This window comes from Oryzias melastigma, linkage group LG8 (genome assembly GCF_002922805.2).
Source record: "Oryzias melastigma strain HK-1 linkage group LG8, ASM292280v2, whole genome shotgun sequence".
In the NCBI taxonomy this organism is placed as follows: Eukaryota; Metazoa; Chordata; class Actinopteri; order Beloniformes; family Adrianichthyidae; genus Oryzias; species Oryzias melastigma.
Window position 1 is genome coordinate 8,986,563 of NC_050519.1, and position 24,191 is coordinate 9,010,753.

Consider the following 24,191-nt stretch of genomic DNA (forward strand, 5'->3'; position numbering starts at 1 on the left):
CATGGTAGGGATCACACATCAATGTAAGGGTCGTGTCATCAGGGACCCCATGAGATGGCACAAGGGTTAAGTGAGAACTCAGTGGACCGGCTCGCTACGCTAGGCAGCCGCCCGGTGTACCATGTTGTGAACTAGCGAGGACCGGCAGAGCTAGCTCGCTACGCTATTAGCTTCAGTGGGCACTCAGTAGCTCGGCTCGCTACCCTAGGCGGCTGCTCAGTGGTCGCTAGCCAGCCGCCTAGTGGACAGCATAGTGAGATAGCTTTGCTAGCCCCTCACTGGCTTGCTACGCTGTCCACTCTGGGATCAAATCCTATGCATCCAAATCTAATGCATCAAAAGCCTTTCGCTCCATACTCTTGACAATAGATTAACTTGATTGAAGACTCAAAAAGTTCAAATTGCATCGTCGTTTTTAATTTAATTTTATGTATGTTATTTTAAAGGTTGAAAATTCTAAGTTAGACTGGCATTTAATGTTTCGCCTGTTCTAAAAATAAATTCTAGTTCTAGATTTTATGTTGGTCCGTTAAAATAAGCAAACTTGTACTAAGGTTGTAATCTCATTTTGTCCACATTTTGTTCTAAAATGACTGATTCCACATATTACACTAGTTTTTAGTCCTTAGGTACTTAAGAACTCAATAAATACAAACTAATTCTGAGTTCTTTAAGATTTGTTTTCTTTTAGCTTTTTAATTCCTTGTTTGATTTTTTTGTGTCTAGATTTAGATAACTCATTATAAAATGTCTTGCTAAGTAAAAAAAACTTGCTGCATAGGCAGATCGTTTTACTCCTTCCTAGTGATTTCCTCCTTAAGTTTCTATTTTTAGGCCACGTCTTTTTGCAGTTGTTTGCACTATAAAATCACCATCATAAAGTCGAGTCAGTCAGCTTTGACTGGCACCGTTGCTGTGAATTGCAGGCCATAAAAGCCAAACAACAACACAGGCGCATGCAGAGTCACCAGCAGGTAGGTAAGGCAGGAAGGCTGATTGAAGACGCTTGACTTTGACGCCACCGCAGTGCCACTGACGAGGTCGTAAAGATCGAGCACACTGTCAGAAGCTCAAAGTGGAACAGAGACCTGCTTGCGGTGATGGTGAGGAAGTTCTCATCTTCTAAATTTGGCTGCGTTAAAACATTGTGAAAGGGGTGGGTGGAGACTCGGGGGTCGTGGAAAGGAAAGGGGATGATGTTGCCTCTTCTGTGCACTGTGGGGGGTGGCTGGGGAGGGAAACTTTGATTTATGGAAGCTGAAAGTTTGCAAAAACTTTTCCTGGAACCTGGGGTTGTTTTTTGGGGGGTCTGAGTGATCCAAAGCCCTCAATGAGAGCTGTAAAATAGATGTACCTCAGAGGGATTCAGGCGGGGGTACTAATGAACATTTTGTCTGTTTTACGAGCTGCTCTCACAGAAAGTCTGCATGGGAGCTTTGTAGTCTGATGGAAATGCTCAGACTCTTGGCTAAAGATGACTAAACAAAAGTAAAACCTAAGAAAGGAAATTTATTCGGTGTTATTTCATTTGACAGCAACGGTTCAAGCTATAAAAGAAAGCAGTAGCTGACTCTTTTTGGTTTATATAAGAAGTCCTCCTGCTGTTTTTCATTAGGATTTTAACAAATTCGGCAACACATTTGATAATCATCACTCAAAACATTTTACCACCCGAAAATAGTTATTGTGTGAATGCTTTTACAGCATCCTTTCCGGTACGTTCTTCGGCACGTAAAACTCAATCACACTTTCAGAAATTTCAACAATTTTGATAACAAAACGTTCAGCTCGTTCAGAATGTTACTGCTTGTAGTTTTGGTATTCATAAGCTTTAATTTTATTTTATTTTTTTAAAAAAGGGAGAAATTGAATGAGAAATTGCTGAAGTTCTTCAAAAACTTTGTGCACTTTGAAACTTGTGAACTTCCACGTACTTTCAGCTAGAGACACCATTCAAACTTGAAAATGTTCAGCAACTGCTGGATTTTGGGGGTAATTTTGAATTTAGCTTTAAATTTAGCAACACACTAGCTGTTTTGGCTAATTTTGACATGTTTCTACCTTTTTTAGGCTAACTTGGAGTTGGCTAATATGTTAGCATTGTGTTAGCTGTTTTGTAAAAATCTGACTTTTTTAAGTTCTTTAGGCAAGTTTGGAGTTCAGCTAATATTTTAGCATTATGCAAGCTGTTTTGGCAGAATTTGACATTTTTCCAGTTTTTTGGGTTATTTTTGCATTTAGCTAATATTTTGGCAAGCTATCCGTTTCAGTGTTTCAGCCATCACCTTGAGCATCTTTAGCTTTCAGTTTCAGCATTTTCAGCTAACTGTAGCATCTTCAGAGGCCACATTCAGCCTACAGCCTTCACACTTACATTATGTATAGTCTTTTTCTGACATTTATACTTGCAGACACAGATAGTTAGCCAAAAATGTATTTTTTTCCCCTCCAATTAGTCTATTTTTGCATCCAATATCATATCAATATCAATATTTTTTGGTTCTGGATTGGTATTAAAGATAAAATAAAATGTTTTTCAATCTGTTTTAGGTTAAAGGGATTGCTGTAAAGTCACAAAATAGCTCATGTGAACTTCTAATTAAAGCCAGAATCTAGTTTTTGTTATCCAGCAGAGACTTTCTTCAGCTTTATGGAGCCCTCACTGCGGTGGCACTATTGTTTCCAAATTGTATTTTTTACGATTTGAATTCTCACTGACGTTCTGCTCTTCAGTGTTTCCAGCAACAGCTGGAGGACATAATGACTAATGTGTTGTTGTATCAGAATGACTCTATCGTCTGATTTGCATTTGCGTCAGGTAATTAAGCAGCAGTTTGCCGTCCACTGTGTTGATTTAGAGAACTTCGGGGTAATTCACCACACAGTCAGACAAGCAGCAGCATGAGTTCCTCAGTCACTGCTCTGTGGAAAACTTCACTTCCAGATGTGTTCGTGCCAGGTTGATGGATCCACTGATAGCACTTCCCAGATTTTTTTTTCAGGAGAAGTGGGGCAGAAGATGTCATTCTTTAGTCATCATGGCTCATCCGCAGGGAAAATGTGATAGGCGGCTTTGCTCCCAGTTATTAGTTAGTGATGACACATTATGCTGCATGTGGGATGGGTTCTTGAGCAAGTCTGTGCAACATTTAATTATCCTTCACTTTGGTTTCAATTGTGCTTCTGCAGCAGTAGCTTCTTCATGTGGATAAGTTGATTAACATCTCTGCTGAATCAGTAACTAAGATTTCCATTACCGATTCTGCGACATCGTCAGTCGTCAGAGGAAAGTTGCTTTAATACTCTGGTGGCAATTCTGTAATTTTCCTTTTTCGCTTTCCTCATCCCCAGTTACCCAACAAAAGTCACTGCAATAAACCGACACAACTGAAAGACACTAAAATGATCCACTTTCATTAAAATTAAGATGAAATTTGACTTTTTGTTTTGACAAACTAACCTATGAGCCTAAAAGACACTAAAAGGTCAAAGTAAAGGTTAAAAAAAGTTGAAAACAGAGAACTTCCTATGCTAGCAATCATGCGTGCTAAACTGTTAAAGCTGCCTTTTGTTTTGGGGAGGAAATAAACAGTCTTGTTGTTTTGTTGGATGCTTTTTGTAGTATCACATTTGCAGCTTTTAGTGGTTCACTTAAATCAACTTCCCACTGCTTACTTTTTTACAAAGTCACTTTAAAAAAAAAAAGGTATTTAATGTCACCATGGTGTTCAAACTCTCTTCTCATCTTCACAGATCGGAAGTTAAAAAAAAATTGCAAAGTTTTTTTCAGAATAAAAGGTCAAAAAAGAAATGTACAACTTAATATTGTTATTAGAATTCAGAAAGACGGATGGAAATATATTAATTTAACTTAAAAGTGGATGCCTGATCAAATTAAAGACCCACTCTGATGAAAATTAAAGACCCACTCTGATGAAAATTATGCTGTTGGTGTTTTTAACATCTTCTTGTGGCATTTTTTTCATGATAGGTGACATATATAAAGAAAACTTAATTTTGAATTTAAATATTTCTTTCACAGATTAAAATGTGTGAAATAGCTTGCAGCAGTGCTGCAAAATCAGCGGGCCAAGAACTCCTTGCTTTGCTCTATTCTAATGCATCCACTTGCAGACAAATAGATTCAAGTACGTCTCTGTTTTCCACGTTCAACCTAGCGTCTGACTCAACACTTGTACAGCTGGATGGCTCCAATAATGCTGAGTAATGTCAGGTTCAGGTTATGAAGCCCTGCAAACACATGGACGATAGGAAGTGGGGGCGGGCTTGCACTGTGCCAACAGTCTCGCTCCAAACTCAGAGATGAATTTCCAATCAACTACTGCCACTCTGCAGAAATTATGTCCTAAAAAACAACACAAGTTTGTGTTTTTTATCATTAAAAGAGCACTGGGAACGCTTTTAAAACAGATCAAGAGATGATCGGAGTGGGACTTGAAGCAAAACAAAGCTTAAAGGATTGGGAATGTGTCAGCTTGACCTGTAAGGAGTGAGGTCTGAGGAACTGGGGGGTGCTTCGGCTGGAGTCAATAATAAACACTGGGGAGGGAGGTGAGAGGACGATGGGAAGAATGTGTGCAGTGTGATCAAAGCACCAAATCTGAGGTGACGTGTGGCGCTTGACCACGAGGGAGGCAACGCCGTGCAGCCAATAAAGATGAGAGAACACGTCTCGGGCTCACAAGTGATTTAAAGTCTCAGAATTTATACGGCTCTCCTCTTTTGATGTTTATTTAGGTTCTACATCAATTGTGGATCCATTAGTGGGACAATCTCCACATAAATTAGGAGATAATATTTTTCCCAGGCCAGAACTTGATTCTACATATTCATTTGTTGATTTATTTGCTATAAAAACATTTTTGCAACTTTTTCTTAAATGTTTGCCCCCCCTTTCAAGCCCGTTTGTCTGTCCGGACCTGCTTAGTGTTCATCGTCAGGTTTAACGACAAAAGTGCTTCAGGCTCTATCAGGTCACTGTTAGATCCCAACCCCTGCTGATGCCCTGCCATGTCTACTTCCATTCTTTGTACTTTTTTATGATAAGTGTACACTTTACAACTTTAGCAACTCACTTCTGTGATTGTTCGCTTTTAACTTTGACTGTAGAGGTCATGTTTGAAATCGTTGGGATTAGGGTAATGGTTGGACACTGATCCCTTTTATCTGATGGCCTCTGACGTGGACTCCAGCTATCAAGTTCCAGCTTTGTTTAGGGAAGAAAAATCTTATGTCAGAAGTCGTACCCTTTTATTAACAAATCCTCTCACCCAAAGGCACAAAAATAAAGTTTAATGTTTAAGCTGCTCTTCATTCAAATGGCTTAATGCAAAACTCATGTTTACAGCCTCAGTTCACTTCCTTCCCTCCTCTGCCAGTATAGACATTCATCTTGAGTCTGTTTCCTTTTTGACTCATTTGTTGTGCTACTTCACCGCCTCTTGATTTCCACATTTTTTTCGTTTGCAGAAAGCCTTCTTCTGATAGCGTCTGCAAAAACTTTTCTGTCTACTTCAGAAGAAGAAGAAAACCTTCTTTTTCTTGAGTTTGCAAAAAAAAAAAAAAAACTAACAACATATTATCTTCTGGTGAGTAACTGCTCTGAAACAGCTGTGCACATGCTTTCTGTCATACTTCAAAGACCCACTCCAATAAAAATTTTGTTTTTAACGTGTTCTTGTGGCATTTCTTCATGATGGACATAAATTACCATTAAAATGCATTTCTGAGTATTTCTTTTTTCAGATTGTTTGGAATCAGGAGGAGACAAATAAATGCAGTAGGAAACAGTGTGTGGGAATGACATAGGTGCCCCTCATTCTGCAGACAAATAGATCCATGTTCATCTATGTTTTTCTCGTCTGAGCTGCTATCTGGCTGGATAACTCCAATATCGCTCGTTTTTTTTATTTTTTCTTGCATTAGTAATGTTAGGGTTGGGGTTATGAGGGTCTGTAAGCTAGCTGGAGAGCGTGTAAACACATGGATGATAGGAATCGGGGTGGGTTTACTCTGTGGCAACAGTTCTGCCCACAACTCAGAGGTTAATTTCCAAAGAAATATTGCCACTCTGAGGAAACTGTTTTTTGGCACAATCATATTAAAAGACCACTGGGGACACTTTTACAAAAGATCAGAAGATAATCGGAGTGAGACCATAAAAAGTAGGATTCGTTATTTTACATCCAACATCAGAAAAAGACTTACAGGAGATATTCAACTATTGCAGATGTGACAATATAATTCTATTGTTTTACTTGTACTTTGCCCTTACTACTGCAGATTTCACTCACATGAGCACAAGCTAACTCTTTTAACTTTCAGTTTCTATGTTAGCGTAAATAAAAACGCCAGCTGTTGGTGTCTTTGTCAACTTAAGGGGAGACGTTGATGGCTGCCATCTGGTCTTTGCTCAGCAAACAGACTCAAACTGACAATTTAAGGTCCGTGATCGTATCTGCGCTCCTCGCTGAATGTTCAATTTCTGCATCTCAGAAAAGAATGCTGAACCTCAACTTCTAAACGACAGTTTCACCACAGAACTGACTGGAGTTACATCACTTCTGGTATTGCTAAACTATAGAAACGCAGGCAGTAAATTAGAAAAGTGATGAAAATTGCTGTAATGATGACTGCTTGGGACTAGAGTGGTTTTCTTAAGGGTACTTCACTGAGGCTCTGTAAACACGGCACTAATCTTTAGGAATCCACAAAACTCATGAAACGCACCCCCCACCACCACCACAAATGTGTTGCTATCTGCTAGCATACATATATCTTGAATTTATCTAATAAAAAGAACAAGACATTCAATACTGGTTGCTCCAGTATCTAGTACACAAAGACACAGAAAACTTGACCAGAAGAACAATCTTCTTTTTATGTTTTTTGGGAACAATAAGATAAGTTTACACCTATGCGTGTCACCAGATGGGTGGAACATTGATAAACTGCCAGATTGAGATTCTAAGTCTCTTATATGTTCTTCACACACATAACTATTTTATATGGAGCCACAGTAATCAGAGAATGAGATTCTGAACTGAATTTTGTTTTATTTTGAAGTTATTATCAGCTATAAGTGACCTAGATCTACGTTTTCCGTGCACAGCAAACAGATCCAGTTCCTTCAAGTTAGAATAGAAAAGGTTGTGGGATAAGCGATGGAAGTTAGTAAAAGATGGATGGATTTCTTCTAAACTTGGAGCAACAGAGACATGTGGTCCAGCCTGAGTTTAAGCCCAGTGTTTAGAGTGCAGAAGCAGATAAGCTGCTTTGACTCCAGACGCCTCGGTTGTTGGTAGAAGAGATCAAACCTTGGCTGCCAATGGAAGTCTGTCCGAATGACCCTCAAGCTGGGAGCCACACAACACACAAGTGATTAGTCAGCTTTTAGATGAAAACGTTCAGAACGTACAAGAATAGCCTCTTAAGTGCAGACACGTTATTCATTCCTGCACACAATCATCTGGGGCTGTGAAGATGCACATCAAGTACTGATCTAACTTCTCGTGTGAAAAGAGAGGAAGGCTGGCCCCAAACCCTTTTTGATGTCTGGGATACTAGAAGGAGGAAGTCACAGCTTCGCTTTTTGAGTTTTGAATTAGTTGTTGAACCAGTTTGCAGTTTTTTCCTTCATGTCTGGATAGGTTAGCGCACACAAGCACACGGCTGTGACTCATAACTATTGCTAAAAACAAAAGTGACAAGCACATCATGGCTTGTTAGAACCGAAAGGATTTTTTTTAATTAATTTCCTAGAGTGTTGCACTATGGTTTATATATTATAGAAAAGAAGGTAAACATGGAATGGAAAGTCCCCGCCTCAGAGAGCAAAGACCCTGAGAACAATTAGATTTAGCTTAAGAATTAGATTTGCCGTCTAAGTGGAGCGTACATACAGGCGGATGTGTTTGCCTTGGGGGTCTTTTGCTCTTTGAGCAAGGATCTGTGCAGATGACTTATATAAATAGTGCTCCGTCTTGTTTTGTGCACGTTTCTGACGTGCCATCTCAGAGGTTTATGCTTTCTTATTGTCACGTTCTCTCAAGTTCAAATGTAGGTCAAGCGACCACAGCCCCACTGAAGGGTCTTTCAGGACAGTTTTGTAGTATGTGCAGAATTCATATATGGGAAACATTTTGCGAGGTTTTGTGGATTGTTTGAGGCGAGACTAGAACAACAGACACCCACGTCGGGATTAGGAGCAGCGTTAAAAGCAGAAGTTCCCACCAGAAGTTCATCAATCAGTGCAGTTTTTGTTCAATCTACACAAAAAAACAGTGGATGGGGTGTGTGCAGGGGGTTGCTAATAACAGCTGCCAGATGTGTGGAGTCCCCCGAGCCTGTGCACATTCTCACAGACAATGGAATGCTTGTGAGGAGCACTGACAGGAAGTGAGGTCAGGGCTCTTGACCCCTCCCCTAAAGTCTCACTGAAGGATCCAGCAGTGCCCCTGAAAGCGTCCTGTAATGGACCCCTATGACAGTGTGCACTCTATAAAGTCATCCCTTCCACAGACAGGTTAAGGATTCCCCTCAGACTTCAAAGACGATGCACTTTCCACTATTTTAGCAGAAGTGTCGAAAGCCAAATGTGGTCACAAGATGTTCTTCCTTCCAAAGAAAGAGATGTTTCCACATGGCTGCCACCGTGCTTTTTTCAATACCAGATATGGAATAATAGCTTTAACAACAGAATGGCCTATAACACTTAGTAGCTATTTTATGTATTTTGCCTTTTTGTAATGTTTTTCCTTAATTTCCTCTTTTTATCTCTACTTATAAAGCGCTTGTGCTTCCTAACGGGGGTGACTAAATAAAGATCTGTTCACTCATTGATTCAGGTTGGTGGATAATAAAAGTTTTTTCTGCAATCGCTGTCACTGACCTCAGAATTTTTTTTGACTCAACGCTCAAACTGTTTGTCGGCCTTCCTGAAAACCGTCTGCTGTGGCCCCTTTACTTCCCAAAAAGGAGTTATGATACGGTCTTTCGTGATATTTGCACTAACAAAATATGAGCCTATGGGTGACTCAAAAAGTGCCACCTGTTTCCGTAGCTTCTGTTTTTTCAAGACATACATATTTTATTTTTCCACAATCTTTCACTTTTTAAAATGTAGTTTTAAACAAAAAAATCTGAGTGGTTCATTTCAGATTTCTACTACAGAAGCTTTTGATCTGAGCAGCAGCTTTGAGAACATTATCACATAGATGATGTCATGGCCACATGGGATGGATTGGGCTTTCAGGATAATGACTGTAAAGACATTAGTACCTCCTCTGGGGTAACACAGAGGCTCTTTTCACCCAGCCAGCACCTGCCGGCTTATAGACACAACTCTGATGATTAACAAACTCTGACTTCAACCTTCTTTTCCACCTTGAAAGGTGAATACTGGAGTCGGTTAAGCAAATCAAACAAAAGAAAGAGGAAATGTCAAATGTTTGCACAGTTAAATTTTAATCAAGAAGCTGCAAGCACTCTGCTGGAAGGGAAAGGAAGTGGAGGTGAAACATCTGGACTTCATTTGTGCGCTCCAAAGCGGAGAAAAAAGGGTCAGAAATAGCCTTTAACAGTATTTTCCATATGAATTGCTGTCCACATTCCTGCCCAACTTTTTCAGGCTATACAGTTCGAGTGTGAAATGCGCGATTTTCATGGCCACATGACGGTTCCAAGCTGTCTCTTTCTCTCTCTCTCTCTCTTTCGCTGGTGTGTGGGTGTGCGCACAGAGCGCAGCCTATTGTGAGCGCGCGCCTCCGACGCACTCAACGGCTACTGCTGCTGAGCGAGAAGACAATCAAAAACGGACCCCTGGATTGGAGGCAACAAAAGAGAAAGCGCAAACTTTTTACGAAACTTCCTCGGGTTTTGTCTCACTTCTCGGTTGGTTAAAGTTTTGGATCAGGCTGGGCTTTTGGGGGAACTCTGCGTGGTCTTTTTCGCTGGTACCGGTATGGATTCAACAGACTAGACGAGTCTAGACTCACAGATGAAGTTTGGGTTGTCATTGTTTCCTCGGGGACACTGACTAGAGGACGGCACTGACGGTTTTACGCATCCTTTGTGGACGCTGGTGATGGCACCTGGACGTGGATTCTGGTCGGTGCGACATCTGTAGACGACTATATTTCTCATGGGGTAAGATAAAGCACTTTATCCAACATATATACAATAGCATTATAAGATTGACCCATTTTTTTGCCATGAAAATGTGTATATGTATATATTTTGGCGCAATTATACTGATCTCCACGTGGTTTCTTTTTTGATCAAACTTTGACAACAGGGAAAATTTTGTTGACTTCTGTACTGACTCATTTAAGGGAGCTCCCGTGACAGCATGATTGCCCCATGCAGCCATGACTAACACCTCCCCTGTACTTCTGTTCACTCCTGCCGTCAGTGTTTGGATGCGTCCTGCGCGCCTTTTACTGAATAACTGGAATTGTGTTAAATATTAACACTGTGGGTGACCAGTATTCCGGAGAGGGCAGAGCAGTTTGCTGTATCATAGGTGGGGATGTGCGCGCAGGGGCGCTTAGCTCTTTGGAGCCGTTGCGCAGCCTGCTGTGTCCCCCCTCCCTTCCTCAATCTCGGCCTGACCCCTCCGATTTTGTTGGGGCTTGTTCATCCGTCCCTCTAAAGAAGGCATTGTAGTGAAAGGATGTATTAATAAGACAAAAGCCCCATTATCCCCCGTGTACAGGAGTTAATCTCACTGCGCTCCCCTGACCAAACAGGAAAAAAAAAGTTTGTTACCTGAAATTCAAATGGAGAGAAAACAGGATTTGTATTTGCATATACATTTTCATGATAAACTGCTTCTGTTGGTGGGCTGCATTTGTAAAGCAGAAGGAAGTTTGAAGTTGAGTCAACAAGCCAAAAGGAGTTTCTTTGAGAGATAAATCCTGGAGGATGCAGAGGTGTTGGCAGGGCAGTAGGAATCCTGGGAGAATCTTGTGTGATAAGTTGATAAGAAAGAGGAACTAATGTTTAGTGCCCTGATAAAAGCCCTCATTCTTCATCCATGTGCGGGTCGTCCATCTGCACAGTATGGTGCAGTTAAAAAGGTCCAGAAAAGGGGCTCCAAAGCCTGCTATATGAAAGTCAGCAAACATCCAAACTGTGATAACATCAGAGGTGCAGGAGGGGTTGAAAAGAAGTGTGGTCAGTGGTGTCAGGACAGGACTATCGAGTGTTGAAGGACCTGTCAACAGATCTATTGATACTAGTGTTGTGCAAGAGCCACTGGGTTAGTTTTGGTCATGCTCCTTTGGATCTCAGTGTGACCAGCTGGCTTCGGGGTGCAATGCCTCCACCTGTCCATCAGTGTTTGCTTCATGTGGTCACATGGTTCAGTGGATCTGAACAGCACCCGTCACCCCGCCGAGCCAGACTGCTGTCAGGTTTCTCCTCTTTACCATCTTGGCAAGGGAGGCCTGAGGGCGCTGTGAGTGCTTTGCGGCTCCAGAAGCCCACAGCCAATCACAGACAAGGAAACCATATTAACATTTGCAATATCCATTGAGGACTTTTACATTTGACCAGCAGCTCATGACTCCAAGAGTTCAGGCTGTGTGTTCTTTATAAGCAAGCTGCTGAAATCGGAACCCCACTCAATGGGGGCTGCTGCGTGAGAGATGAAGACAAACAGATGAACTGGATAAATAAATAGAAGTATAAGAGAATGGGTGGGTAAATAAATTAATGCTTATCAGAAGCAACAACAAGTTTTTTTTGTTTTTAGCTTTTTAAGAGAAGGAGGGAGACAAGTTTCCTTCTTGCTTGTTCTTACCACTTTATTCATCCAGAGTGACCTGCTGGAGGCGGCCTGTCTTTAACCTGAAACCACACACAGGTCGATAAATGCAAGCAGAAAGGAGCACATGGAAAGTGGGTTCTGCAAGCTTTGAGTTCTAGCTGGTACTCCCCTCTGCAGAAAAACACTTTCCTTGGGTGTGGCAGCTGGAGAAAAATAAATGCCTTCTGTTCTCAAGCTGCTGAACTGCAAGTCACAACACACAGCTGACAGCATGTAGCCTCCCATTCAGGGCCAAGACTTGGGAGTGTCTGATCAAAGGTATAAATGTGGCCGTCATTTCATAAACACAGCTTTAAAAACAAGTTTGTTTGCAGATGAATGCTTTTATTCACTTATTTTGCCTGCTCTGATTATTTTAGCAGATATTTCAGTTCTGCAAAGAAAAAAATGTGTTTTTCTTTGTTGGAAGCCCTGAAGAGATTCCACAGTCTGCTGTTTCAATCCCTTTCTACTTGAGGGAATTGGACAAGCCATCGGACCCCCCATGACCAGGCACTGATGCTTGTAGCAGCATGCCAGGATTCCCCAAAGCTTCCTGGCGTGAGGATAAGTCTCTCACATTTCAAGCTTTGGCCATGCAGCCCAAAAACTTCCATCTGGAAATAATGCAAAAAAAGGGTTTGCCTTAAAAGTCCTTTTTTTTTTTGTAGACCCAAACACTTCGCATCTCACAGAGACAATGACAAATAGACTGAATGGGGGTTTCTGGTTACAGCTGTGGCTTTGGATGGATTCTGCAGCACTTTGCAACCTCTGTTTAGGTTGTGCAGTGATTTATGACGTGGATGGGAACAGCATCATACTGTCTGTTCTAGCAGCAGGGTAAATCGGTGTGGTCATGTTGTGGTTTCCTGATTTCTGCTCATTTTCAGAGCTCACACTTTACAATCCTGGAGCAGGTACACATGAAGATGCTGCAGTTTCAGAGACCTCCTCCACTTCCTCTTTTGTCCTCCCTTTTTGGGAATCTTTGTTATACACTCAGCTTTGTTTGTGCAGCTGGAAAACACAGCAGGATTACTTCAACACCCCCATCCACTAGACCCCGAAGCTTGCCAGAGTCCCTTTTTTCTTGAATTGCCTCGTGTTGAGCCTTGTGCCAGTGAGAGCCTGCTGAAACTTTTTGCCATTAGTTTACTTAATCTCTCAACCTCGTAAGCTCTTTTGGTCCAAAGACCGTTCGCATTAAATTAAATTCCAAACTATGATGACATGTTTCTTTTAGAGACGGCTATTAAGGCGTCAGCCAAAGCCTTACAGACATCGTGGATGCGGCCACACGCGAGATCACGATGAAGGTCAGACAGCTCTTTTGGATTGGAACAATTGAGAAGAAGTGCCGCTGTTTAAGTAACTGACAAGGACAAAAAGACATCAGTTTTATGCAGCCGAGGTCAAGTTCTTTCTTTGTTTCCACTGAAAAACTCGTTTTGCTTTTTTTTTAATCCAAATATCTCAAACAAAAATCCTATTCTGTTTTCACAGATTCATCTATTTATGAATCATATATGAATCTATTGGGACAGACTTTTATTTAAAGTCTTGGTTCTAGAAATAAACTGGATTATTTGAGGCAGAAGGGGGAAAAAAGTCTTAAATTGCTTAAAATAGTGGGGTGCAACTGTGGGCTTTGTGGACACAACAGTGTTCCTTCTCTAGGCAACCAGGCAGATCTATGTTTAATAGATCAGTGTTTTGCCAGAAGAGTCAGAGGAATTTATTTTCCTATAATAGGCACAGAGGAAAGACGAGATGGAGAGCTCCTCCGTTATTTTTAAGGGGGTACTTGGTATTTTTGTGATGCAATGTTAAGTGATCTGGTAATTGTATCCGGCCCTCCAGATCATTTTATTTTATTGTTATTAATGGTCCGATGTTATGTTGCGCTTATTTTTAACTTGTATAATTTTGACAAAATATATTTTATAGAGAGTAAATATTGAAAGTTATTTAAGGTTTAAGTTGTTTAATTCTGGAATGAGAATGCTGCTTTTTTATTACTCATAATTATGTTAAAAAGTTATGGTTTAAAGTTTTGAAAATTGGCATTCTGCTAGCTTTGTGGACTATTTTAGCATTTACCATGATTTTTTAGGCTTTTTTTGGAGTTTAGCTAATATATCAGCTACATGCTAGCTGTTTTGGCTAACCAACATTTTTTTGTTTGTTTGTTTTTGGCATTCAGCTAATAGTTTAGCTGGCTATCAGCTTCAGTATTTTGAGCTATCAGCTCCAGCGTTTTTATCTATCAATTTCAGCATCTTCAGCTATCAGCACTAGCATCTTTAGCGACCAAATTAATCTAACTGCATTCACACTAGCATTATCGCAGCTAATGCTATATATCTAGTTCATAATTGAGCTAAAAAGTTTTAAAAATGTACTTTTAGAGTGTTCATTAAGTGTTTATCATGTTCAGCCCACGACCTATGGTGTGTTTTGGATTTTGGCCCCTTGTGCAATTGAGTTTGACACCCCTGCTTTACATTGTGATGCTTGTTGTTCTCAACAACAGCTAATCACTTTTTCTCTCACGCTTTGCCCTCTATTTGTCAAAGAAGCGAGAGAACATGAGAAGGGGTGGAGTTCAAGTTTTGGTGGTAGATTAGGAAAGAAACAGAGAGGCAAGACAAAGGAAAGCTAAAAAAGAGTTAAATTTCTTTATTTCTGCAGATGCAAAGGCAGCTGAAACTCGCCTTAACCATCTAAAACAAATTGGACCGTCTGTTCTGTTGCCTTTGAGTCTGCAGACATGATCTGATAGTGTGCACATCTGACGCCATGTGGATCAAACATTTTAGCAAAGAGCATTACGTGGTTAAAAGTATCACGCAGATTGAGGTTTATCTTGACTTCACTAACTGATGCAACGACCAATGTTTTTTAAAGATTATCAATTCTCTGGGCTATTCAACATCCTGTTTGCTGAGCTAATGTGGAAACAACTGATTCATTAATATACAGTGGTTTAATTATTAACTTCACATAAAACCTCAAAAGAGTTTGTTTCACATCGTAGATCTCCAATGAATAGAGCTGATTGCACAACATTCTGAGCCTTTAACAGGGGCCGTAAGAACATGTCTGCTCCAGATGTGAGCTAAATAAGTCGGTCTTGATGTGACTTTAATCACCTCTTTGTGGGCTTGTCTTCAGATCTGTGCAGTAAGTTTAAATAATTTGAAGCAAAGAGGGCGTGTGAACGAGAAAATGATGTCGCCTTAAAAGTCTGTTTGAAATGGAAATAAGGAAAACACAGCAATAAAATAAAGCCTTAATTTGGAGACAAGACTTAAGCTGACAGGAATGGTCTAAGGGTGAATGTATTACAGTAATTGCCTCTCAGGCGCCACCTTCAGAGACCTCTTCCTCCTCCTCCTTCTGCTGGGGAAGGCATAGAAAAGAGGGGGTCGGAGAGGAGGGAAAAGGGGGTTATGGTTCCTGAGGCTGCGTGATGCCCTTCTTTTACTCGGCTCTTTGTTTTTCCATTCCACTGGAAATCCAGTGAATAAACAGCTGCTGCGCAAAAAAAAAAAAAAAAAAAAAACACCACAAAGTTACTACTTTGACATTTTCAGTGAGGAACTGAGAGTACCCAATCCCCACAAAACTCACAATAATAAAAAAAAAAGCAACAACAGCCGTTTGTGTTCCAGACAGGATTGCACTGACAGATTGGATCCCTCAGAAGGAGACTGTGCCCAAACTGTCAAACTGTTTGACGAGCAAAAGGGTAATCCCTAATTATGTGACGAAACCCCGTGTATTGGGGACACCCACTCTCCTCATGTCTTGCAGATTATGCAGAGTTTCAGTGACGCCTGGGTGTTCATAATAGACAAAGGCAGAGCACAGTTTGCCATTTTAAGGTAAAATTAGACACTAGAAGGAAGTATTCAATGAAAACAAAAAGGAAGTGCCTTGTTGTTTGCTGTGATCTGTTGTCATGATGCTGGTATGTTTTTTAACATTTCTGGAAATCTAGTTATATGTTTGTGTAAAGTAGTTTATTTAGCTTCATCTTTTTTCTTTTTAGAACTGAAATCTGCTGTGACGGCATTAGATTTCCTTCCTGAACAGATCATAACAGTCAACCTGTTCTGCTTTGATTCTAGCAGCAAATCTCTTCATAGCACTTTATGTAAAGTTTACTTTATCTGATTTGCAAAACAAGAATTTTAACTCCTCTATTTCTTTCTTTGAAATCACTGCTATAACTGATCTCTTTTTAGTTTATGACTTCTATAGGGTCTATAGGGTTGTATCTAATAGATAGGATTTTTACGCCTAAATTCACTACGTATAAAATGTTCCTTTAGCGTTGTGACGGAATGAAGTTTGAATTTTTTCTTAAACATTTCCCCTTTTAAGTACACAACTTCTGTTGTTTACATCAGAAATAACTTGTATTTTTAGCCTTCTGCTTTTTGTCACCAGTTGTAGCTACAGTTTTATCCGTGTGCTTATCTGCAGTGAAGCATGCATAGAGATAAGTCCGATGCTTAGAGATAGTCAGTCACGGAAAAGGGAAAATTGTTCCGGTTTTGTGCCCCCTTTTGGAAAACACTTTCCCAGTAACAAAGCAGGGTTCAGCGCCAGGACAGCAGCAACACAAATAGTCACACTAATAATCGAAACATGATTGCTTATTTCTAGAAATTGCCTCAAAAATCAATAGCATTGCTTATGTAAAACCAACCACAGGAAAAAGGGCTCAGTATATTAATGCTTCAATGAGGAAAGAACGTAGACTGTATTTCTTCTTTAGTAAGTAACACCTGCAGAAACCACCTGCATCTCTTTTTTATTCTTCTTTATTATTTGTAAAACATGCATCCTGCAAACTTCATGACGGAATTTTGTATGACAGTGTCTCGAAAATCTAAAGCTTGAGAACTCGGGAGAATATCTGCAGAGGCGATTGTGCATACATGCTTTTAAAAAAAATCCATTTCCTTTAGAGATGTTTCTGTGGCAAACTCTGCGGTTAAAACAGTTGCAAAGTCTCCTCTGAGTCTCGTATGTTCAGGTATGAGGATTTCGTGACAATTTTGCATAGCTTCCCATGCAGTATTTCTTTCAAGTTTTTTGAAGCCGAAAAATTCTTAGTTTGACGGATAATGTAAACTGTTGGGTCCTTGACAGGACACGGGAATACGGCAGGTGTGCACAAATCTATCTTTCTGTTGGCATATCAGTCTCCCAGAGTAGATTAACCTTTGTTTTGCTGATGCGTTGAGCAGATTAGTGAAAATCGTAGCAACAGAAATGGAGACTAATACCATTAAAATAAAAGTGTAAAGAACACTGGAAGCTTTCAAACCTCAATAAACTTTGAAGAGCAGAAAATAAAGATCCTGTGTGAACTATCTGAGGATGTTGACGTGTAAGCGTCGTGACAGGAAGAAGCAAAAAAAAAAAAAAAAACTGGATTGTACCTGTTTGTTGTCATTACAGCAGCTTTTGTGCAGGGAGGAAAAAAAAAAGGTCAAACTGGAGAAATATGTCACAGGATGTGTTTGACCACAAACTGTCGCAGAACAGTTCAACACTGCCAAAGAAAAATCCATTTGAATGCCAACAAGATTAAAAACAAATGTAAACTGCCTGGACTTCTTATCTTCAACAACTGTTTGAGAGTGTGAGTGACATTTGTAAGCTCCTATACGTGCATTTCTGAGTGCAGCAGCTGCGTCGCAACCTAGTTGTTTTAGGAACTTTTCCCCCTAGAGAAAGTATAGAGGGGTTTCAGTGGTGGATTACAGGTTGCAAGTGGGCGTGGAAACCTGGTTAACAGACGTTTTCTAATTAGTGCTTATCAGGTTTAGGGAAACACCTGATGCCTTTTGTAAAACCAAATTTTCATAAGCTGCATGTAATATCAGTGCATAAAAGTGCAGGTGCTGTGGTGATAAGCACGAGTTGTTCTTTTTTATTTTCTTTTACTTTTGTGGTTTTGAAATAGCTGAGCTCACTAAAGTGTGATTTCTGGCCACATCACCTTGCTAAAACATGCACCGCTAAAAAAAAAAAAAAGAGCTGCACACGTAACAGCTCGTGACTTTTGATAGCATATCCTGTTCTGATATTGTGTCCGTTCCTGTCACCTTGCTTTCTCTGCTCTCTTTACATTCACTTCTTTCACCACCAACACAAACTAGCTTTAAGATTTGCTGTGAAATCCTGACAGGATATTGAGCTGTTTATGAAACAGCTGCACCTTCACCCATACTGCAGTGCACAAAAAAACCATAGGAAGCTTTGCTTTCTACCTTATAGCCTATATACATGGCTTTTTTGTCATCCTCTTCTATTGAAGGGAAATGTGTCAATTGTGTGAATGCTTAGTAAGCATTTACACCATAGTGATTCACCCGCTCCTTTCCGTACGTTTTTCGGCATGTAAAAATTCTTTTACACTTAAGCGATTTCAGTAATCTTGATATCAAAACGTTCAGCTTGTTCAGGACAATAACTTTATAGTTTTTGAAAAATTGAGCAAAGCATGCTCCATAGGAAGTGAATGAGAAATTATTCAAAAACCTTGTGCACTTTGAAACTATTGTTTTCAGTAATTTTTAAATAATTTGGCAATAAGATGTTACATTAGCATTATGCTACCTCATTTTGGTAATTTGGCATCTACTGAGGATTTTTAAAGCTAATTTAATGTAAAATGTTAGCAAAATTCTGACATTTTTTGGCTAATTTCTCATCAACTAAGGTTGTTAGGCTATTTTTGAGTTTTGCTAGGAAGAGGCTAAAATTTTTGGCTAATTTGTTAGCTACTAATTTTTTAGGCTACTTTTGAGTTTATATTTTAGCAACAGGCTAACATTTTTAACTAATTTTACTGAGGATTTTTTTGGCTATTTTGGAGTTTAGCTAGTATATAAGCAACATTCTAGATTTTTTTTAGCTAATTGGGCATCTACTGAGGTTTTTTGGGCTAATTTATAGTTTAGCTCATATTTAAGCTACATGTTTTTGCAAAATTGGCATGTATTGAGGATTTTTAAGCAAACTTACTAACAATTATTCAGAACTGTATGCTAACTTCAGCAGTCTTTCATTGTCCTTTAACAAAATGTCAAGTCTTTTAGCAAATCTTATATTTTGCAAACAGCTTTTGTATTTTCATCAAATCCCTTCAGCAATTAGAGTAAATAGCTTCAGCATTTCAGCAACCAGATTATGCAAAAAAGCATTCACACTAGCATTATTGCAGGTAATGCAACTTTTCTAGTTATCTTAGTTAATCACCAAACTTTAAATTGCTTAATATTTTGATGCTGGTTAACAAAGCAACCATTGATTGTCAGTGCATGACAACATTTTTGACGGTGTGTCGGCGTGTCTTTTGTGACAGTGTGACAGAGGTGTCTGGGTCGAATGCAGGCCACAAGTTGAACAAAAGAGGCGGGGGTTTGTGTTGGAGCAAGTCTGCACCGCGCTTGGCCAATCAGTGTGGCAGCATCTGAATAGCACATGGCAGGTAGAAGAAGGGCTGGGCTCCTTCGAGTCGGTGCTGTCGGCAAACCAGCCTGTCAGGTTTGGAACAAGGAGCCAAATCCCTTGACAACAGATGACTCGTGATAGGAGGATCTGCTGTTGTCTAAACAGCAGATGGGAAGAGAGATGTCCTGAAAAAAAAAGAAAAGTCAGGATGAGGGAAATCTATTTTAGCTGACAGAAGACGGGGAGTTTATTCCATGCATAAAATCATTATGTGTCCATATTGTTAAATAATGTAATTACCCAGGCACAGCTGGTGCGAGTGGTCAATCTCAACTCTTCCGATAATGGAAAGAAAAGGGATGGACAGACCTCCTGAGATGGTGGTTCAATAAAGAAGTACTCCACTGTAACTACATTTCTGCCATGATGCGGTTACATCTGCCCAGTGGTGGATTGTGAAGGCCAGAGCACTCCACAGTGAAGCAGACTGCAGTTAGTTGTTCCTGTTAGAGGAAGCTAGGTCTAACTGGCAGTCTTGTTGCAGCTGCATGCACAGCCTGCGAGTAGCATTAGCCGTGTTGGTAAAAACAGATTTCTCTGCTTGCGTAAGAGTCCCATTCGTGCGTGTATGCTCATCCCAGTCAGGTCTCAGACTCTTGCCTTTGTGTCCAGATGCCGTTCCACATGCATGCTCACTCTCTATGTCTCGTTTCCTTTTTCGCTTTTCGGTCTCTCGGGGTTTCACTCTAGCACAACAGATCAGCAAAGAAGCTCAGTTTTCACTCGATTTTTAGGGTTTGTTGCAGCTGTCCAGCTTAAGAAAAAAAAAAAAAAACAGGCAGTGGAAGCATCAGCGTTGAATTACCTTAGGAGCAGTGAGGGGATCCAGTTACTTTTGACAGGTTTAAGACACCGGCTCCGTCTCTGATTAGATTTCCAGGGCCTCAAACTTTCTTTTGTGCTCACTTGTGACGCTGCAGTCCACTTTAGTTCACTTTAAAGGGTAATATGAAACCAGGCGTGAAGAGACCCTGTTTTTTTTTTTTTTCTTTAGCTAATCTTCATATAAAACTTGTTCACATAAAATTGTTTTCTCACTAATCTGATTTTATCAGAAGTATCTCTGAAGTGAACACTTTCTGTTTAGGCTTGTCAGCATGTGATGCTACTGAACACCACAATCAAGTCTTAACAAGCTTTTTTTTCCCGATAAGTGAGAGAACCCCCCACTTTTCTCCTCCTCAGGTGTCTGTTTGATTTGCTGTTAGCTTTTCTCAGGAGAATGGAAGTGGGTGGTTGGGCAGGTCAGGACGAAGAGGTCTGGCTGATCCACCAGCTATGCTGCAGTTTAAAGAAGTAGCTCAGTGAAGTGGAATGGTTCATTCCCTGCAACAATGCGGCGCGTTGACAGCCGAGTGCTCGGACAGGGTTAGTGGAATGTCCCGTTCGGACTATGAGGGCAGTCCTTTGTCTAGGTACTTCCACCCTCTGAGGATATTGAGTCTTTTACTTGAAGATGACTTCCTGTACACAGGTTTGGTATAAAGAAAAGTGTTTAGTGTTCTTTTTTATTTCTAAATGAAGAATGAAGCAAACTTAACTCTTTGGCGATTTATGGTTTTGAGAAAACACAATTGTTTTAGGCACAGCATGTCTGCACAGTTCTGTCATGTAACTTATGCAAGGGCTTCTGTTTTTACTCTCTTTATTCCTGATTTAAAGTTATTTTTGTTTGGTGCAGATTTTTTAGCGATATTTTTCAAGCTGTTGCAGCAGGTTTTGACATTAGACATTATGTTCCTTTTCCAATAATGTCTGTTTGCTTCGTCACAGCTTATTTCAACCATAGATCCACTTTTCCACAGTCTATAACGCTTTCATTCTCTCTGTCCACAGGTGACCCACTCAACACTCCTGAGACGTGACTGTAGGACTGACATCCTACCCTCCGCCTGTTTCCTGGCAGAATTTATGATATAAAGACTCTGGAACTGAAGTTTTAATGAGTCTTTCCCATAGTGCCCCTGTGCTCTGCCATCCTGTCACCATGCAGAGCAAGTACTCCCAGTACTACAACAAGAGTCTCATACAGTTACACTATGCTCATGCCAAGAACATAAGTGCAGAGGAGATAGCTAGAAAGGTATCAGAACCTGCCCAGCCCGACTCTCTCAGTATAGTCATCCTGATCATCTGCACCATCATCATCTTCGAGAATCTCTTGGTTCTGATGGCTGTGTGGCGCAACAGTAATTTGCACTCCGCTATGTATGTCTTCATCGGAAACCTGGCATTCTCCGATCTGCTGGCGGGCTCTGCCTACATAGCAAATATATTCCTGTCAGGGTCACAGACGTATAAGATGTTCCCAGTGCAGTGGTTCATCAGGGAAGGCACGGCCTTCATAGCTCTGGCTGCTTCAGTCTTCAGCCTGTTGGCCATAGCTATAGAGCGCTACATTGCTATCACAAAGCTTAAAGTCTACGGACACGAAAAAACAAGCCGCATGTTCCTGCTGATAGGAACATGCTGGGTCACCTCCATCCTGCTCGGGGGGCTTCCCATCCTGGGCTGGAACTGTATCTTCGACCTCGGAGATTGCTCGACTGTGCTGCCACTCTACTCCAAGAAATACATTGTTTTTGTCGTCACCGTTTTCAGCCTCATACTGCTCTCCATTCTCATTCTCTACGTGAGGATCTACTTGATCGTGCGCTCCAGCCACCATGATACAAATACAAATACGCAGTCATACTCCCTCCTGAAAACTGTCACAATAGTGCTGGGAGTCTTCATCGTGTGCTGGCTGCCTGCGTTTACCATCCTTCTCCTGGATTCCTCCTGCAGTATACAAGTCTGCACGATCCTAAACAAGGCCAAAATCTTTTTCGGCATTGCCACTCTGAACTCAGCCCTCAACCCCCTAATCTACACGCTGCGCAGCAAGGATATGAGGAAAGAGTTCTTGCGATTGTTGTGCTGCTGGGGGGTGCTGCAAAGTGGGCGTCCATCTGAACGCTGCCTGATACCCTTACATCTCTCCAGCTCTCAGGAACAATGTTCCAACAAACAGGAACAGCAGACGACTCCCATCATAAAAGACTCTACAACCTGTGTCTGATACTCCACGACAGAGGAGTTTCGTTCATGCACATGCGAGAGGCTCGCACGGGAGACGCTGTGTTCATTCGGACAAATGTTGACAGAGAGCAGGTCATGTGACTCGAAATGTCTGGGAGGCTAAGGCGTCTGTCTGCAGGGACGTCGTTCCCAGATGAATGTTTTCCTTCATAATACAATCATAACTGAGCGACTTCCCAAGAAGGTTCTGGTTTAAATAAAACAATTTGTGTTAAAACACAGTGTTTCAAGAGGGAGCTAGTTGTGTGGGTTAAGAAATGTGAAAAAGCAACATTTACTAGGTACTTTTATATAAGGAGCAAACATGTTTTATATATGTGGTTACTAGGTTTTTTTTTTTGTTTGTTTTTTGTTAAAATCCTACTGAAAGCCAGAAACAGAAAAACATAAAAGCTGAGCTAAAATTGTGTTGGGGAGTTTTTTTAAACAATCTTTTATTAAAAAATACCAAAATTGCACTTTTAAAAGCAGACTCTCATCATTCTCTCCACATAAGGTCTATAGATTCACTCGTTCCTGCAGCATCAGTGAGCTCACCACCATTCTAAAATATTTAGAGACAAAAAAAAAACCTCTATGTATACCATATATAATCTTCCTTAACCAATTTGTTAAACTTCAACAAAAGTGCATAATCTGCTTACATTTAATGCATGAAATTCTAATAATAAATATATACTCCAGCTCCAGCTTCTACCACTAACACCCTTTTCATCGTTGCGCCTCATAATCTGTCCCTCTTGCTTTTACTGTTGTCTTTTGTAACTGAACAATTTCCGTTGAGGAAGGCCAAATCAGAACTCACATTTCCTTGAGTGTGCTGGCATTTACTGAAACCCTTCAGCCACTTTGACACCTGACAGTGTTTTTTAGTAACTCGGAACAGCGGCGTGCCAACTTCTGTTTGAGTCCTTCTCTTTGGGATTAAGGCTGAATGTATGTATGAAGTGTTTGGGGCGTGTGCTCCACTATGACAGTATTAATGGTCAGAGTTCCTAAATCGTTGGTGAGCAAAGAGTGAGCCGGTTAGGTCTCTCTCACTGTGTGGCCTCATTGTATCAATGACAAGAATAGGGGGTTGGCATCCCTTAGTTTGTTATTGTCAAACTTAGAGCATAAACGCATGTTTTCAGAGTTTGCTCGGCTCCAGGTTTGAAAGCATGTGAGGGATTTGCCCTTGGAGGAGGTCAGCTTCATCTTCATCCTCTGACATGCAGTGACATGCAGCTTCCTCCAGCTTCAGGAAGTTTTTTTTTTTTTTTTTTAGTTGTCCGGTTCCTGTTGTTCAAGGTTAGAAGAACCTTTTTCCTTTAGACAAAAATAAAACTGTTCTCTCTGACAGTCCTCTTTATAGTGACTGTTGTGTCCAAGTAGAAATTGGTGAAAAGCACTTTGGCAGCTTCAATGATGTTATCTTTTCCCTAGTTTTTCTCCTATCAGGTGGTAAAATGTTTCAATTGATGTACCAGTGACTTCATTCAAACCTGACCATGGCTTTATTAAAACATGAACAACTCTGTATGTATGTTTGTATCTTTGTATACTATGTATGAATTCAGAAATGTGTTGTGTGCAATAGCTTTGTGTGTTGTGTAGCACGCTGCCTGTGTTAAACTGGTACAAACTAAAACACTAATGTAGGTACATAAACGTTTTGTTCATTGCATTCCAGTTTTATAAAATAAATGAATTACGAAAATTGTGTTTGTGTGTGCATGATGTTCATTTTCACCTGCCTGTC

The 24,191-nt window shown here is 40.5% G+C and overlaps 1 protein-coding gene and 1 long non-coding RNA gene across 3 annotated transcripts; one reads left to right on the top strand and one right to left on the bottom strand.

Annotated features, from left to right (window-relative positions):
- The first annotated feature begins 940 nt into the window (after window positions 1–940).
- s1pr2 (sphingosine-1-phosphate receptor 2) lies at window positions 941–24,152 on the top strand. Of its 2 annotated transcripts, none has more exons than XM_024272751.2 (2): window positions 941–1,103; window positions 21,206–24,152. In XM_024272751.2, exon 2 carries the CDS (start codon window positions 21,312–21,314, stop codon window positions 22,428–22,430), a length of 1,119 nt encoding a protein of 372 aa, XP_024128519.1. In that variant the 5' UTR covers window positions 941–1,103; window positions 21,206–21,311; the 3' UTR covers window positions 22,431–24,152. The 2 variants fall into 2 exon arrangements, with proteins under 2 accessions (XP_024128519.1, XP_024128517.1); XM_024272749.2 differs by lacking the exon at window positions 941–1,103 and adding an exon at window positions 9,562–10,167.
- On the bottom strand, window positions 15,157–17,644 carry LOC112146769. The gene is made up of 2 exons (XR_002919312.2): window positions 17,290–17,644; window positions 15,157–15,370 (listed from the first exon to the last, which is right to left on the bottom strand). It is a non-coding gene; the product is annotated as an uncharacterized LOC112146769 (long non-coding RNA).
- Window positions 24,153–24,191: the final 39 nt, after the last annotated feature.

Coding starts and splice junctions, on each gene's coding strand:
- s1pr2 (XM_024272751.2), top strand. CDS start 21,312: ATGAGTCTTTCCCATAGTGCCCCTGTGCTCTGCCATCCTGTCACCATG.